General features: G+C 37.6%; 1 protein-coding gene across 1 annotated transcript in view; it reads right to left on the minus strand.

The window, feature by feature from the left end:
- ANO4 (anoctamin 4) overlaps positions 1 to 18,660 on the minus strand; it is a 459,137-nt gene that overhangs the window by 61,526 nt on the left and 378,951 nt on the right. Inside the window, exons 15-19 of the mRNA XM_044677798.1 lie at positions 16,645 to 16,741; positions 12,543 to 12,603; positions 5,764 to 5,846; positions 4,351 to 4,491; positions 2,634 to 2,798 (exon numbers count right to left, since the gene is read on the minus strand). Of these exons, the coding sequence (XP_044533733.1) occupies positions 2,634 to 2,798; positions 4,351 to 4,491; positions 5,764 to 5,846; positions 12,543 to 12,603; positions 16,645 to 16,741 (547 nt within the window). The remainder of the gene's footprint in view (positions 1 to 2,633; positions 2,799 to 4,350; positions 4,492 to 5,763; positions 5,847 to 12,542; positions 12,604 to 16,644; positions 16,742 to 18,660) is intronic.

Below are 18,660 nucleotides of genomic sequence, written 5' to 3' on the forward strand. Positions count from 1 at the left end.
CTAATAATCAGCAAAATAACAGTAACTTGCAGAGAATTATGATAGATAGCTTTTATATAGCATTTTACAATTATTATCTGATTTGATTCTTATAACAACTCTGTGAAGTCAGTGCTATTATCATTCCCATTTTAGAGATGAGGAACTGAGGCTGAGAGAGTTAAGTGACTTGTCCACAGTAACATATCTAGTAGCTAATTGGTATAGCATTTTAAAGTAAAGCCTTCCATTCTTCTATTTCAGGACCCTGTATGATGATTTAAATGTATAAAACAAGATACAGAGGATTACGGTGGAAACCGATCATAAGGAAGTATAGTTATCAAAATTTTAAAATAAACAAGTTCACAGATTCTGGGTTAAGAAGTCCTGAATTCAAGCTTGAGTTTTCTATGACAGGCTATAGATGGAGTCTGAATCACAGTTAAAGCAGTCCCTGGAGATATGAAATAAAATAGCTAACAGAAGCTCCCTCCCTCCTTTGGAGGAAAAAGATTTTATTGCAGCTAAAGGCCAGCAGATGGCAGGAGCAACTCTGATGAGGGAGAAGAGACTACAGGAGAGGCTCCAGCCAGGAAACATCCTTAGGAATGTGACTTCCCAGTGACTAGGCATCCTGCTCCTGTGTGTATCCCTTCTCTACTTATCACCTGGCTAAATGTAATCTTCCACATGCATTCCTTCTCTCCTTCACAGTATTAAAATTCCTGGGAGAGGACAGCCACTATGCAAATGGGTGGAACATTCCGTAATCCAAAGGGCTACTTTACTTTGTAGAAAAAAAATTCCAAGTTACTACAGTGTAAATCCTTTTGCAAAATGAAGAAGTCTTTGTTGATAATCAGATGATAATGTTGTCTTCTTGCTGATGTTGATATTGATAATCACCTTCACCCCGCCCCATCTTATCTATTTTGAAACTTCCAACTCTTTTCTTTGCTGCTATGATATCACTCAGCAGCAGTCATAATACTAAGTAATATTCATACAGCACTTGTAGTAATAGTAGAGGTAGTGGTGGTGGTGGTGGTAGTGACTAGCAATGGTGGCAGCGGCAGGGAGGTTCGCAATAGTAGTAGTAATAATGTAGGCTGTAAAAAAATCGGCATCTTTCAAATGCTGAGCAAGGCATGACCTTGAGGCAAGAATTATAACTCAGAATGACAGATGACAAACTTCATATTTGTGAATATGAGATCTCGAAATATCCATATCATTCAAACCTCAAAAAGGCCTGGAAATTTCAATCAGTAAAATGAATCGGGACCAGACTATTGTCATAGACTGAACTACTTCCCACAGTGGACTTAAATTTGACCCATAAAAACTCAAGAGTCCCATTTTTCATAGATGTCACCAAAGCAAATAGTTCTAACCTCTAAATATGTGAAACAAAAGGCTTTTGAAATATAGAGACTTGGGAATTATACTGAGCATGCTATCAGTAAGCCTACAAGAGAAGAGCTTGTATTCAATTTAACACTGATTTTATCTGCCTCTGCAAGAACTTAGGGCCATTAAATGTCCAAGACTAATAGCAGGATGGCCCTTTGTTCTGGAACTATTTCTATTGGGATCCCATTAAAAAAGATGGTGATGATGACAACCGCCATTTTATATAGTTTTTTAAGACTTGTGAGATGCTTTCTACTTATGTCTCAGAAGTCTTAGTACAATTTAAGGTTATTAAAGTTTTCATGTTTTTTTTGCTTTTTCATGAGAATCTTTACAACAACTCTGTGTAAAGCAAGGGATAATATTAGCCTGATTTTACAGATGAAGAAATTGAGGTTTATAGAGATTGGGAGCTGCCTAGGGCCTCACAGACCCTATGTGTCAGAGATGGAACATGGACCCAGTTCTTCCCAACCCCAAAGTGAGTCCTTTCTCTCTTGAGCCACTCTGTTCATAACAATAATAATTAACAGCAATAACTCACATTAATATAACAATATATTAATATAGGGCAGCTAAGTGGCACAGTGGATGGAGGATGTGCGTGAAGTCAGGAAGAAAACCCATGTTCCTGAATTTAAATTTGGTCTCAGACACTTTCCTGCTGTATGCCCCTGGACAAGTCACTCTTTGCCTCACTTTCCTTATCTATAAAATGAAATGGAGAAGGAAATGGCAAACTACTCCAGTTTTTTTGCCAAGAAAACTCCAAATGGGGTCATGAAGAATTGGACATGACTGGAAAAATGACTGAAAAATATCCATATAGATTCAAAAATGCTTGATATGCATACTCATTTGATTATCACAACCACCTTAGAATGTGGATGCTATTATTGTGCCATCTTAAATCTAAAGAAACTCAGCCTCTGATATTAGGTGAGGTTCAAAGTTCAAGGCTTAAAGAGTTAGCAAGTGGCTGGGGTGGGATTTAAACCCAGGTTTTTAGCACTTTCCCTCCTATACCACACATTCTTTCAGTCTTGATGACCACAACTCCGGTGGCTACTGAGACTTCCCTGTGCCTAGACTCCAGAGGAACTATAGGATGGGTGAGAGTTGACTCACCCCAGATCAGCTCCTCCTAGTCTCAGAAGAGAAGGGCCCACACTTGCCTTACTTAAGTCCATTGAAGCAGCCTCACCCTCACCCTTCTTTCTTCTCTCTTATTTACTTACCACATTCAGCAGCATGATGATACAAAAGTTGATGCACACTGCTGTTCCTGTGGTCGCAACCTGAGAGTTATTCCTGATTAAAGCCCACTTGAAGGCAGCAAAAGTACTGACGGTCACAACACGATAAATGACGATTCCAAACACAGCAGCAATCACCACACAGATCTGTAGTGGAAACAGAGAAGCCCTCACATCTATCAGAAAAAAATTCTTAATATTAGTGATAAGACTAGACCATAGGAATTTTGGGATTTTGGGAGGGATTTTGGTTAAGACCAGTGTTGTTATACTCAAATAGAAATGCATATTGACTTTGAAAACCATAAATTAGCATTATCAATGTTATTATGTATTTTAGTTATTTTTTCAACTGTTATTAAACATTTTTCAGCACATCCATGTTCCAGTTCCTTGTCTGTTCTTTTTTAATCCTTACCTTCTGTCTTAGTATGAATTCTAAGGCAGAAGGGTGGCAAGGGCTAAGCAAGTAGGGTCATATAATTTGCCCAGGGTCACACTGCTAGGAAGTGTGCAACTCTTTGCCTTACAGATAAATCAACTGAGACTTATGGAAGTTAAAAGACTTAAGAATATAGGTTCCTAGATCTAGAGATGAAAGGACCTTTGAAGGTCAGTTAGGGCAACCTCTCAGTTTGCAGAGAGATTAACTGACTTGCCCAAAGTCCCTTGGAATCTAGTTAATTCTCTATCCACTATATCCTGTTGCCAAATAAGCATCAGTGAATTGTCCAGATGGAGATATTTTTTAAATGGTTAATTTTTCATTGTCGTTTTACCTGATGAATTTATGTCCTCTTTAGTAATATGCTTTTCAAATGACAATTGTCTATGAACGACTCTGTATTCTGAGATGTGCTTCCCTGAGATCCTTCATTCTCTGAGTTTACTATTATATTTTTCTTTGAAGATTTCAAAATATGTGTGAAGCATATCAGTGAAACAATAGCTATATAGCTATGTAAATAGCTATATACACACATGTATAATTCACAATATTATTGTGAATATAATGTTTGGGCTACTCTATCATTTTTATCATGCCCCCACATTGGTGCCCCATGGCACTCACTTTTCTGCTTCTTTTTGGGTGATAACTCCCTCCATTAGATTGTAAGCTCCTTGAGGGCTTCTGATCACTTTTCTTGTGCTCTGACTACTGAGCTCCCTGATTTCCTTTAAGTCCTACCAAAACTCCACTTTCTATAGGGAGCTTTTGCTAACTTCTCTTATCCCAGTACCTTTCTTCTCTTATTTCTTATTTATGATGTATATCTATTACTTTGTATATATTTGTTTAGATTATAAGCTCCTTAAGGGCTTTTAGCTATTAGTCTCTTTTTTAGCTATTAGTATCCCCAGCACTTAGCATAGTGCCTGGCACATAGCAGGTGCCTAAAAAATGTTCCCTGACTGGTTCACAGTACCGTGTAGAGAGAAAATTGACGTGGGAGAGCTAAGAACTTGATTCTTGTTTCAGCTCACACACATACTTGCTGGGTGACTTTAGGCAAGTAACTTCCCTTCCTCTGAGCCTCAGTTTCTCCATCTTGTAAAATGGGAATGATAATAATATTTCCCCTCCCACTTCCTTCCTGGGTTTAATATGATGATTAAATGAGATTAAATCTTTGTTAGCACTTCATACAAATATAGCATATTAGTTTCATTCAGAAAAAAAGGAAAAAAGTCCTCAAACCATAAAAAATATTCCAGATGCAGAAACAACAAGTCTGCTGCATTTATCTGTAAATGCTTGATAAGGTTCTGGTTTTCCTGAAATGGGGTTCATCCGCTCTTTCTTGGAGTACTTGGCTTCAAACTGGGGCCGTATTTCTTCCTAAAGAAGAGATGGACAACTTTTTATGGATAGTAAAGTTGTGACAGAAAAAAAGGTAGATAAACAAGTCACTCTTTTATATTAATATGTCATTTAATTGTGCTGGTAATAGCCTTTCCATCTACCAAGCAATGAAGTGACCAAACAACCAACCTATCTAATATGGCTCCAAATCTGATGTTACAATGAAGAAAGTACATTCCATCACTTCCAAGCTGTGTGACCCTGGTTAATATGTGTCTGAGTCATGTTTTGAACTCTGCTTTTTCTTGCTCTAAACTGGATGTGCAAAATAAGCAAACTATATTAAAAGCCTATGAGGTTTATGTGAATAGGTGAAGAGCTAAAATCCAAGGACATTTGTACCCCTAGTGCTTGGCACAGTTCCTAGCACAGAATAAGTGCTTAATAAATGTTTAGTTTATTGTAACTAGTCAGTTTCTGGAATACAGTTAGCCTCATTCCATTTATTTAAGGCAACCACAATGGAAGATAAACATGGAAACCTAGAAAGTCGCCCTCTACCTCATATACATGCAGATATTTGCACATCTCCAATTTTTCAGTTCTTCTTCATGTTTTATCTTCACTTAGTAGAAGGTGAATTTTCCTATATTGGAGGGACTATCTTGTTTGCTTGTATTTGTATTCCCAGCACTTGAAACAGTGAGTACTTAATATAGTGCTGGACACATAGTGAGCACTTAATAAATGTTTCATCTTTCTATTTCCTTTGTCTCCTCTGTCTGTCTGTCTGTCTATCTATCTATCTATCTATCTATCTATCTATCTATCCATCTTTCTATCCATACATCTATCTATCTCCTCTGTCCGTCTGTCTTTCTGTGTCTGTCTATCTGTCTATCTATCTATCCATCCATCCATCCATCCAACTAGAAGGTGGGGAAGAGTACATTTCAGTGTGACTCTAGGTAAAAGGACAGGAATAGGACTGGATTGGTGATTTCATTGGCATAAAGGACTCTCAGAGAAGGAAATTCCCTTTATCAAGGCATGTCAAGGCATGCTGTAATTTACAGTTTTAGAGATTTGCCTAGAACAATGAGAGGAAGAAGTGACTTGCTGAAGATCACACTGCTAGTATATGTCAAAGGCAGGACTTTGACCTAGAACTTCCTGACTCTGACTGCCTCTCCATTATGCTATCTTGCTTCTATGAATATACCTGGAAGAAAGGGAGAATGTACATTTCTAGATCACTGTTGGGAAGAGGATGGTCTTGCAGTCTGGAAGAGATATTTTCATACAAACCTCCTCTTCTTCCCAGTCGATCAAGTCCCAGTCATATGCAATTACTGCTCTCCTTCTCTTCCAAAACTCCAGGAAAACAGTGGCTAGAACACAGAGAGGACATATAAGACTGTTCAAATGAAAGTTAAAAATGCACTGAAGGCACCTAGGAAAGAGGAATTGTACAACTGAGAATGGAAATTCATTGAGGGAAAGACTCTTTTTGTTTTAGATCTTTTAGACCAAAAGCCCAACCTTTAGTAGGCTTAAGAAATTAAATTGAATGCAGAGAGTAACATTTGTTAAAATAAGGGATGGGGAATGGACCTGTAATTTCACTGAGATGGAGGGGTTTCCAGATGAAGAAAGTTCCTCCATAATAGCTTATAACTTCAATAAGACTTTTGGGACATCTTGTTTATCTGGGCACCTTCTCTGAAATTTGTAGTCTTATAAAGTTGCCTTCTTCATTTGGCACCAATTGCTTTGCTTGGTTTCGATTCCACCATCTTTCTTGTTATATCCTATCCAGAATAAACCAGATAAACTCACCACCAGGAAACTCGACATCATGGAGATTGCTTCAGTTTTGACACTCACATCTGATCAATACTTTTAGTTCCTCCTACCTCTCTGATTGGAGGACAGAGTAAAAAGCTCTTCCTTTAGCTTCCCTTAAAAGAGAACTCAAAACCTCAGCCATTTCTTCATCAGTTATCAGCTGCTCTGTTTGGTCTACACTACTATCAAATGCCCCCACCTTGGTACCCTCTGGCCCTCATCCGCTCCCTTTTCAGCTTCTTTTTGGGTGGTCTCCCTCCATTAGATTGTAAGCTCCTCGAGAGCAGACATTGTATTTCTTTTTCTTATTTGGATCCCTAGTGCTTAACAGAGTGCCTGGTACAAAGCAGTTGCTTAATAAATGCTTTTTTGTATCATATTCAATTAAAATCACTGAGATGTCAGTTGACTTGCCAACATCACTAAGATATATAATGATGATGATATACAAATAAAACTAACAACAATAACAACAATAATAATACCTAACATTTTTATTGTGTTATAAGTTTTATAAGGTGCTTTGTAAGGATGACTCTGGGTTCCTTAAAGTTATACCAGCCTAGACCGTTATGGCTATAACTTTCTACCAAAAGATAATCAAAAAGGCTATCAATTTTCCTTCATTATTCTTAGCTTTTTTTAGACTGGCTAAGGACCAACAGTTTGCTTTTTGCCTAGATATAAAGATAACTGGTGCCTAAATTCAAATCTTATCAGCATCCTGGGTGCCTTTCTCTGGCCACCTTTATTAGCACCCTTCCCTAAATGTCTAGCCTGACAATTGCACATAGTCTTTCAGATATGGCCCAACTACAGCTGTCACTCAGTCAGTAAGTAACCATTGAGCACCTATTACACGCCAGGCATTGTGCAAAGAACTGGAGATACAAAGATTGAAAAAGAAGAGTCCTCATTGCTCACACAATCTAATGGGAAAGAAAACATGCAAATGACTCTGGATAAATACATCACATACAGGACAGATTGGAAATAATCAAGAGAGAGAAGGTACTAGGTTTTTTCCTCCTTAAACACTTACTTTCTATCTTAGTAACAGCTATAAGATAGAAGGGCAAGAATGAGGTAAATGGTGCTTAAGTGACTTGCCCAGGGTCACACAGCTAGGAAGTATTTAAACCTAGGTCCTCTCAACTTGTTGCTGTATCCACTGTGCTACCTCGCTGCCCTGGAGGGACAGGCTTCTTTTTGTCAAGGTGGGATTTTAAATGGAACTTGAGAGAAATCAAGGGTGGAAATGAGGAAGATGAGAATTGCACACAAGAGGACAAGTTCATGAAAAAGCTTGGAGCTGGGAGATGGAGTGCCATGTGGAGAAACAGTAAGGAGGCCAGAGTCCCTGGATTGCAGAGTATATGGAGGATAGTAATGAAGAAGACTGAAAAGATAGGACAAGAGTAAATCAAGGATTAGGACTTCTACTGAACAATCTGATGAAGCCCGAGGAATCCTTCTTAGAATTATATTTTTAAATGCATAAAATAAAATACACAGGATGGCAAACTATACCAATTACCTAGAAATATAGCTATATACACACCTGTATTTTTGAATTGAATATGTATGTGTGCATACACATATATACATATGTGTACATAGACAATAGAATAAATGTAACTGGATACATAGAATAGGATGCAAATATAATGTACATGTAAATATAATTATATATGTATAACTATGTGATTTTATATACATAGATGCATATATATTTCTATATCTACATATAATATATGTATGCAAATATCTGTATGAGTGTGTATGTGTGTGTGTGTGAGTGTGTGTGTGTGCTGCTCTCTGTTCTCTCTACCAGGAAACCAAGAATGCCCAGAGAAGTTGAATAAAAGGCAGAGAGGTTTGCAGCCCCAGCTCTTCCCCTAAAACACTTTTAAGATGTCAAAAGGACTCATGTGACGTTTCTTCTTGATAGTGGATATTATAAATTTATCTCCAGAGAGAAAAGAGAAATTAATTTTTTTCCTTTGAGCATTAATAAAAAAAGAAGAAAGGAAACAAGTTCCAGAGCTTAAAGGAGTGGCAGTATGATTCCTTTCTTTCCTTTCATTTTAGAAGGACAGTTTTTTGCTTGCTCATTAGACCAGTCATAACTGAGCTGTGTGTGGCCAGTGACACAAGAAGCAATTCTTTTGGGAAGAAAAATCTCTTTGATTTGTTTTTTTTCTTTTTTTCCTCTCACTTCTGCAAAAAGGCCTGCATTGGGTTTCACTGGAAATATTTCCAGTGAGCAGGTGAAGGCAATATTCTTTTTCCTGGAGGGGAGATGTTCTGCTGAACAGCTCCACACTTAATGACTATTTGTTCTATGGCACCTGACCCCAAGCCATCTTCTTTCTCTCTCTCTCTCTCCTACTCCCCCATCCCCAATTCATCTTGGGTCTATATGATGCTTTAAAGGGTCCAAAACATTTCCATGCCTATCAAGTCATTTTCTCTCATAATAGCCCAGTGAGATGAGATGAGTGAGAAAGGGAGGTAGAGGAGGTATGTTGTGAGGAAGATTAATTAGTGATAGTGTTGGACCTAGCAGGAAGGGCTGGAAAATTCCAAGATGGAATGAAGGAGCAGGAAGTAGGGCTTGTGCTCTGAGAGGGACTCCATTTGGCACAACTGTTGCTAGCCCTGGGAGATCTCAGACCTGCATCCTTACTCCCTGGGATCCTGAGTGGTGGTGGCTTCTAGCAAGTGGACAAGACCTGCAGAGCTGCACCAAGTGGAGAAGGGGTTTGGGGTCTGGTGGACAGCATCTCAAGCACACTTTCTCTACTTGGGTACCTTGGACCACCTTGGCTTTTGGCATCCTGTGATCATCTCTGGATTACCGTGAGAACCTCAAAGCCACCCTCAGGCCCTTTAACTGTGCTGGTCAAACCTGGCTGGAACCAGGTTTGAAGCAGCCTCCCAGTGACTCCAGAACTGCTCCTTTGAGCCCTGCCTGGCTTTGGTCAACTAGAATTAGAGTAGACAAGTCCTCCCCTTGCTCCTGTGATTTGCCCTTTAGGTTTTTAAGTGCAGAATCCCCTATCCCACCTTTATTTAGTTAATCATAATTAAACAGTATAAACTTTTACCTTGCCTGCTAGTTCCATAGACCCTGGCCTAGGGGTGAGCTGGGCCAACTGCCATTCTTGACAGTTATCAGCTTAGCAGTGAACTCTGGCCTCCCTATCCTGGTTGGTCCTGTCTCTCCTTCAACCCAGTGTGTGTACCCACAACCATTTAGGTTATATTTAACCTCCCTGGTGCCCCATCTTTTACAGATACAGCATGGAACTTAGATGCAAAAAGGTCTGGGTTCAGATCTTTTCTCAAATGTTTACTGAGTGACTCTGGTCAAGTCAGGTTTCATCCCTAAGCCTCAAATTCCTCCTTGTTAAAATGGGGATAATAACAGCATCTATCTTCACATAGTATTGGTTGGAAAGAACATAGGTTTCAGAGAGCTTGGGCTCATATGCCATCTGGTGTCTGCTGGGTAAATCACATAGTCATCTGTAAAATGGGAGGATTGGGCTAGATGACCTCTTGTTTTCATTTATATTCTAAAGGTCTGATTCTGTGGAATAATGTCATGTATGTTAAGCACTTTGAAAACTTTTTTAAAGTGCTATGTAAATGCAAACTATCATCACGTTCATTGGGCAGGGTAAGTATTATAATGCCTATATTCCAACTGAGGCAATAGGGAGAAGATATTAACTGACTTATTTAAAGTCATTTAAATCTTAAAAGAGGCTATAGAACTCATCCTACTAATCTTATACTCTCAGCGGTAGATATTTAATGCAATTAAAAACTCACTTTCCATTATCTCTTTAGGTTGATTCACATGTGACTAAGAAAGTTATAACTAGCACAAACATCCAGAAACAGGAAAGGCAATATGTTGTAACAGAGGGCTGGCTTTAGGGCCAGAAAGACCAAGATACAAATTCTAACTCTAAAACATCCTGGCTGTGTGCTCCCAGTGTCCCAACCAGCTCCCTAGGACTATGCAAAAGAGTTGGTGATATGAATCAGTGGAGGGAGTTTTCACAGTAGGAGTTCAACATACTGATTTAATCACAGGTCTAGAACCCCCTTTTCCACACAGATTTAATCTGGAAAAAACAAAATTATTTAAAATTAATTTTCAATAATTGGGGTATAATAAACATCAAGAAAGAATTTTCCTTCCTTTCTTTCTTCCTCCCTCCTTCCCTTCTTTCCTTCCTTCTTCTCTCCCTCTATTCTTTCTTTCCATCCTTCTTCCATTCCTTCTTCCCTTCTTTTTTCCATAATGAGATTCACATTAAAACAATCATTTCTATGGTTAGAGCTGAGCTTGAGATTTAATCAATGAAGGGAAGGTCTATGACTACAGATCAGCAATTTGTCTGTAACTTACAGTTTAAGGAATTGTGTAATTCCTAATACTAATAATGCCCAATTCCTAACAGTGGGGCTACTGAGAGGTTAGGTAACTTATCCATAGTCACACAGTCAGCAAGTGTTGGAGGAAAGACATGATTGAACTCTGGACTTTCTGACTCCCAGATCAATCCTCTATCTATCTTTCCATCAGCTGGGAAGCAATGATGAAACACCTATTATGTGTCAGGGACTATGCAGCAAGGTAGTGAGGACATGAAATGATATTTATGAAAGGTTCTGTAAACTTTAAAATGCTATATGAATGTTATCATCAACATGATTATTATCACAAAATTCAAAATTATATATATATATGTATGTATATAAATGCCATTATTGCTAGTATTAGTTTTACAGTTGTTGTCTTCATCATTGTCATCATTATTATTTGCTTTTCCTCTTCTCTAATGTTTCTTCTGAACAGGCCATACTTTCCTATTGCAGTATTGTAGCTGTTTATTCAGTGATGCTTATGAGCTCATTGTTGGATTATTTCACTCACGTCTGACTCTTCATGACCCCATTTGGGGTTTTCTCGGCAAAGATACTGGAGTAGTTTTCCATTTCCTTCTCCAGCTCATTTAATAGATGAGGAAATCGAGGCAAACAGGGTTAAGTGACTTGTTAAGGGTCACAGTAAGTGTCTGAGGCTAGATTTGAATTCAAGAAGATGAGTCTTCCTGATTCCAGGTCCGGCACTCTGTCTACTGTGCAATCAGATGAGTCTATGAGCTGATGGGAGCCTCTTTGACTTCATACTAGGAAGAATACGTCTTCAATGTCTCATGCTGTGCCACCTTCTTTCCTTCTAGAATGTTAGCCAGAATAAACAAAGTGATTGCCCTTAGGAACAAATTACTCCAACTTAGACCAACCTTTCTTCTTATCAATATTAAATGTCAGATTTTTTTTTCATTGATGTGGGTACTCCCTCTATCAGCACGCATTTTTTTAAGTTTTTATTTTGAATATTTTCCCCTAGTTACATATTTCATGTTCTTTCCCTCTCTCCCAAACCCTCTTACTGCCCCCCTTAGCTGATGCACAATTCCACTGGTTTTTACCTGTATCATTGATCAAGACCTAATTCCATATTATTGATAGTTGGGCTAGAGTTATCGTTTAGTGTCTACATCCCCAATAATCAATGTCAGATTTTTAAAGGTACATATTCAGTGAATTTGGCAGCTAGGTGGCACAGTGGAGAGAGCACCTGAAGTCAGAAAGACATGAGTTCAAATCCAGTCTCAGACACTTACTGAGTGTGTGACCCTGGGCAAGTCAAATAATCCTGTTTTGCCTCAGTTTCCTCAACTGTCAAATGAGCTAGAGAAGGAAATGGCAATCCACTCTAGCATCTTTGCCAAGAAAACCTCAAATGGGATCATGAAGAGTCAGACATGACTGAAATGACTAAACAATTTCACAATGTGATACACTTATTAAATGACTCCTATATATAAGTCCAAATGTTGGAGGGATGCAAAAATTAATAAGACATGATTTCTCCAATAAAATGTAGGTTCCTTAAGGGCAGGGACTATTTTCTTTCTACATCTTCATGGACAAGTGCAGAAAACCCTTTAAAATAATTTGTAGAATTGAACTGGATTGAATTACTCTCTAGGAGTTCACAATATAAATTAGGGATACTGAGGTCAGAGACACAGACAGAGAGAAATGAAATTATCCTGGCCATCAGTGCTATGAAATTAGATAGAGGAGCACTGTATTATATAATCTCTATGGAATAAAGTACTTAAATAACACACCTTCCAAAAACTTACCCCAGACTGCCATGAAAACAGCAAAAAAGACGGTAGCTCCATTGTCAAAAAGATGGGTTACCTGGGGACAACAGGAATCAGGAGTTAGATTTATTTATAAAGAATAATAATTCCAGCATATAATGTCTTTTTTTTTCTAGTTTCTATAAAAACCAAGGTGTATATTATTTCAGTGTTTTGTTCAAGATCCAAATGATGAAAGGTGTACATACAAGTCATGAAAAGGGTCAGGGTAGGGACATGGAATAGTTGAAGTCCTTTGAAGGGAAGGAGCTGTTGAATCAGAGGTCACTGGGACACTCTTGGAAAATTAGGGCTCAGATTCACAGACTCTAACATCAACAACAGCAACAAAAACTTCATGTGTACAAAGAAATTCCTTACTTCGAGGGCAAGGATTGCAGTGGTTATAAATATCTATAATGTAATGGCTATAAATGTCTATATTTATGTCTATACCTCTATCTGTCTTTCTATCTCTTTTTCTATATCTTAAGTTCTTGGCTGATAATAATGATTACATGAATATTTTTTCTTTCAATTATTCATTTATGCAAAGAATATTTTGAAGTATTATTTTTAGTGCCTTGCTTCCATTGATTACTCCTAATTAATCTGTATATATCTTACTGTCCATAGTTATTTGCAGGTTGCCTCCCCCATTAGACTGGAAGCATCATGAAGGCAGAGGTCGGGGTCCTTATTTTGTTTCTGCCTTTTCTTTGCATCATCAGTGCTTTATAACATGTCCAGCCCACAGGAGGTTCTGAACATAGATTTGTTGGCTTAAATATGCATGCTCTGGGTAAACACGGGGTTTTGTTTCCTAAGGATCCCTGGCTTCATGTTTTCTTCATATCAAAACTGATACACTGTGGTAAAACCGAATGTAATGGACTTCCACATTGGTAGCAATGCAACGACCCAGGACAATTCTGAGGGATTTATGGAAAAGTTGCTACCCACATTCAGAGGAAGAACTACAAGAGTGGAAACACAGAAGAAAAACAACTGCTTGGACAAATGGGTTGATGAGGGCATGGCTGGGGATGTGACACTAAACGACCACACCAATGCAACTATCAATAATATGGAAATAAGTCTTGACTGATCACACATGTTAAAACCCGTGGAAATGCATGTTGGATATGGGGAGGGTGAAGGGGGGTGAAGGGGAAAGTAAAAACAAGAATCATGTAACCATGGAAAATGTTTCTAAAAAAATAAAATATTTTAAAAAACAAACGCTAAAGCAGGGCTCAGAGATAGGTAAGCCACCAAAGCCATCACTTTGACCCATATTAACGCTGCTGAATAACAGCTATATTTATCCTTTACACATAACAGAAAGACAGCTGGGGATTTCTCCACCACTTGGATCACTTATGTAGCAGTGAAGGCTCTAGGAGAAAGTGAGATCTCTGCCAAGATCAGGATTTCTATCCTGTGTAAATCACACCAGCATTGATGCCAAGCTGGAATGAATGATGCCTCTTGGCAAAAGGAGGATTTTCTTTTTGCATTTTATGTCCCTATATAAAACATACATTATCACCCCTCTGAGAATAAGCCTATTACAAAGAGGTTGTTTCCTGAAATATTAAAGGTAAGACTGGTTTTAGGTTCTTATTGGATTTTATGCCTAGTTTTTCTCTGAAAAAAAAAAGGGAAAAGAACAGCTTATTGAATAAGGGAAGAAAGAGGAAGGACTAAACTCTGTGTACTCATCTGCAATGGACATCATTAAAATATAAGCTGAGAGCTACTAGACGAATGAATCTGCATTAATTATGCACTTACCATGATCCAGGCATTAATCTCTAGAGATACAAATGCAAAAAGAATCTATGCTTTCAATCACAAAAGCATAATTATATCTTGTGGGAGGCCAATAAGAGAAACAGAGTCTCAAACAGATGAAAATCTGAGACTCCTCTTTTGACCCCTTTTATAATCCACACCTTTTCTTATTGAAAAACATTATAGCTTCTAGGAAAACTTTAAGTTCTTAGTAAACCAGCACTTAATGAGTTAACAGCCTTTTTTCACTCAGCAGAGTAAAGCTGTATATCTCTCTAACTGCTCCAGGCGTCCCAAAGTCACAGAGTAGCAAAATAACTTTTAGATAAAGTAAGGCTCATTTTTAACCCTGAGACTTTTTCTCATCTGGCATTATCTTCATAAGAAAATTCTTTGTAAAACTATAACTTTATTGTGCTTTGATATGACATAATTTGTGTTTCTGCACAAACGCAAAGTTTCGTAGGGGGGTTTCTTTTGTGTGAAATGAGTCTTAAAGATTATATAATAAACTCCATGCTCCTAGAGACAGAGCAGCAGCATGAGCTGATGAAAAGATCTTCCTGTCCTGTTATTTCCTTATCAACTAAACTGTCCTTATCAGATTATCTGGAGATGATAGATAGATCTCCAGAGTATCTTTTTAGTCTGTTTCTGTTGAGTTTGGTTGTTTAGGAACTAAGTTGTTTAGATTTCCCACTTTGTAGGGAATTTCCCAGGGTGGAAAGTCCCTTCTCTGGTACATATTGAGACTTCCTTTATCATTTACAGTTAGTCCAAGAGAGTTACCTAGGGATGCTGAGACTTGTCCATGGTCTTACCCTATTTTGTATCAGAGGCAGGACTTGAATCTCTATTTAATATTAATCAGGGCAGCTAAGTGGCCCCATAATGCATAGAGTGCCAGACCTCGGATCAGGAAGCCTCATCTTCCTGAGTTCAAATATGGTCTCAAACACTAGGTGGATGTCTTGGAGGCATATGATGGGGAAGTGACTTGCAACGGAGGTCATAGGATCGAAGATTTAAAACCGGAAGGGAACTTAGATGTCATCTTGCCTGAAGTCACATAGGAAATAAACATCAGAAGCAGGGTATGACTCCAGATCCCCAGACTCCAGAGCTAGTACTCTTTTCACCTTATCATTTGCCTTTCTATACCAAAGAAGGAAGGGCAGCCAACGGACCGTGTCATTTTGCTCTTGCAAAAAAAATATCTAGTTCTTACCTTGATAGGCATTCAGAAATAACAAGTCAACAAAGTCCTTTAGAACAAAGAAAACATTCTATGTTATTTCTAATACATTTCCTCTTAAAATTTTTATGATGGATATCCTCCTAGAGAACATCACTCAGATCCTTACCAGAGACTATCTTTTAATGAAAAAGAAACATAAGGGGACCAATCTGAGATTTCTGAACAAGAACAGATTTGAAACTAACTACTTAAAGACTCAAAATCTGCCCTATAAATTCAGTTATGCTATGGATGGAACTTTCTGTCCTCACATTCAATTTAAACTTTCCTAACTCTCACTATGATGACTCCCTTAATCTGTTCTCTCCTCTGTAGAATCTAGTTTTCTCTATCTATTTCACTTTTCTATAAGTTTGCCAAAGGTAGAAGGTTTTCCTTTTTAAGATTTATTTCAGAATACTCCAAAGCTCAGATTTAGTCTAAAATGCAGAGAGGTTGGCATAATGGATAGATAGAGTGCTTCACTTAGAGTAAAGAAGACAAGTTCAAATCCCATCTCAGACACTAGCTGTGGCAGGTTGGGAAAGTTCCTTAACTTTTCTTAAACTTGATTTTTACCTCAATTTCCTCATCTGTAAAGTGGAGGTAGTAATGCTGCTGTGAGAATCAAATGAGATTTTATCTATAGATATGTATCTATATATCACATATGAAATATATCTATGATATATAATAGATACATAAAATAAATTTGATTGCTATTATATGTATAATATATGCATACATGCATATATCCATATAAAACAGATATTCTACACAGAAACAGACATGCATATTGAGTCTCATTCTACATCTGTAAAATGAGAGGAGTGGAAAAATGGCCTTTGAGGACCCTTCTTGTTCTAAATCTATGATCTTATCACCAGCATCATTATCATCATCACATATTTATTTATTTCTACCATATAACATTAATCAGATAAGTAGACAATTAGAGGAAAATATCATAGACCAACTAAACTCTCCCCCTTTGCCTGAGAAGAAAGTATAAGTAAGTCACATAAAAAATACAACTTATATAGAATATGCAAAATTGGAATTTACCTTGGCATAAACACAGCTGTCTGACAACCTCATGAAAGGACAATATTTATCACACACAGGACACATTATGATATCGGTAGCTTGGCAGACTTCTTTACTGGAAAAGAGAACAGACAAGGATTCCTATTTTATCATACAAGTGTAATTTCTCTCTACCTTCCCCAGGATATTCTATTGATAAACTGCATCTGGTCAATTAAATTTGTTTTCACAGGTTTTGTGACCTTTTTTGCTGGTGATGCTAAAAATCATCCATACATTTTAATAATGTGATAATTCCCTTTTTTATGACTGTGTCTCCTCAGTTTTACATACTAACAAGATAATATCAGAAAAATATGACATAACATAATTGTAGTTATGCACAAAATTGCTGAAAATTGGTTATAAAAATCTTGCAGAGCTAGAACAATTTATCTCTCATCTATCTACCTATCCAATCTATTCTGTCTATCTATCTATCTATCTATCTATCTATCTATCTATCTATCTATCTATCTATCTATCTATCATTGGTCATANATCTATCTATCTATCTATCTATCTATCTATCTATCTATCTATCTATCATTGGTCATAAGGACTTTTGCAGGGCTGGAACAATCTCTCTGTCTCTCTCTCTCTCTCTCTCTCTCTCTCTCTCTCTCTCCACCCCCACATCCATCTATCTATATCTCTAAGTATCTGACTAGCAATGGAATTCATGACTGGAGAAAAGTAAAAGACTGGATTTAGGGCCCCCAAAAGTGGGGGGCGATAGCTTATACATTTCATTTTTCAGCAAACATTTATTAAGCACCTATTGATTGTATTTGAGGTACAATGCTAGGCTCTGGTGATACAAAAATGAAAGGTAAAATAGTCCTGCCCCACATAAACAGACAGATATACTATGGTTTCATTGAGCCAGACCTTTGGCATACATGCAAAGTAGGGACTGGGGTCCTGCATTAGTGTAGGGATTTTTCATTTGAGGAAACATCCTGTATCAATCCAGGTACATATCTATGCATCTTCAAGAAAACATTTTCTTAAAAATACGAGAAGAAAAATAAAAAACAGGAGAGGACACAATTGAATGGAATAGATGCACTACTAGGTTAAGTTTTAAGTAAAGGGTGTCCCAAAATCCGAGTGAGATTTAAAGTAATTAATTATAACTGAATTTAATACAGTTCCAAAAATGCACTCAGACTTCTGAGACACCCAGTATATACATGTCTAGGACAGGGACCAAACCTCTGATTTTATTTGTACAGGGAACTCCTGGATGAGGAAACTCCCCTACCCTGGTATGTCAGCAACTTCCCCACTACTTACCAGCTGAGAGCTCCCTACAATGCTGAAAGGGTTAGTGATTTGCTGTGGGTGTCAGAGGTGGGACTGTTCAAATTCTCCTGACTTCTAGGGCAGCTGGTGGCAAACTCAGATAGAAAAAGGAGGCCCCCATACTGTAAAGAAAGATCTCCACTGGCTATATTCTGACTTAAAAAAACAACATATGAATGCTATCTATGTTCTATTGTATTTTTATTTATTTTGTTAAATATTTAAATAAATAAATGCATTGAATGTGGTTCTGATGGCACTCAGAAATGTTGGAGGTTAGGGATGGCTTGTCTGACTCCTTTATACTATGTCACCTGCCTCCTTGTATATGAACATATTTCACATATATTTGTATGTATATGTGTATGTGTATATATTATATATATATATATTCATAATAACCATTTAGTAAGGATCTACTATGTGCCAGGCATGGGGTTGAATATTTCACAAATATTATTACATGTGATCCTCAAAAAAACTCTGAGAAGCAGGTGCTATTATTATCCCCATTTTACAGCTGAAGAAATTGAGATGAAGTAATTTGTTCTATTATCCTTCAAATCCTCAAACTCCTAGGGCTTGGAAAAAAGTATTTCTTTTTTTTTTTAATTTGAGTAAAAGGTTTCTGTAAAAATAGGCAGCATAATAATAATTCGATGATGATGATGATGATGATGATAACTG

The sequence above is a fragment of the Gracilinanus agilis genome, chromosome 5 (assembly GCF_016433145.1).
Source record: "Gracilinanus agilis isolate LMUSP501 chromosome 5, AgileGrace, whole genome shotgun sequence".
Taxonomy (NCBI): domain Eukaryota; kingdom Metazoa; phylum Chordata; class Mammalia; order Didelphimorphia; family Didelphidae; genus Gracilinanus; species Gracilinanus agilis.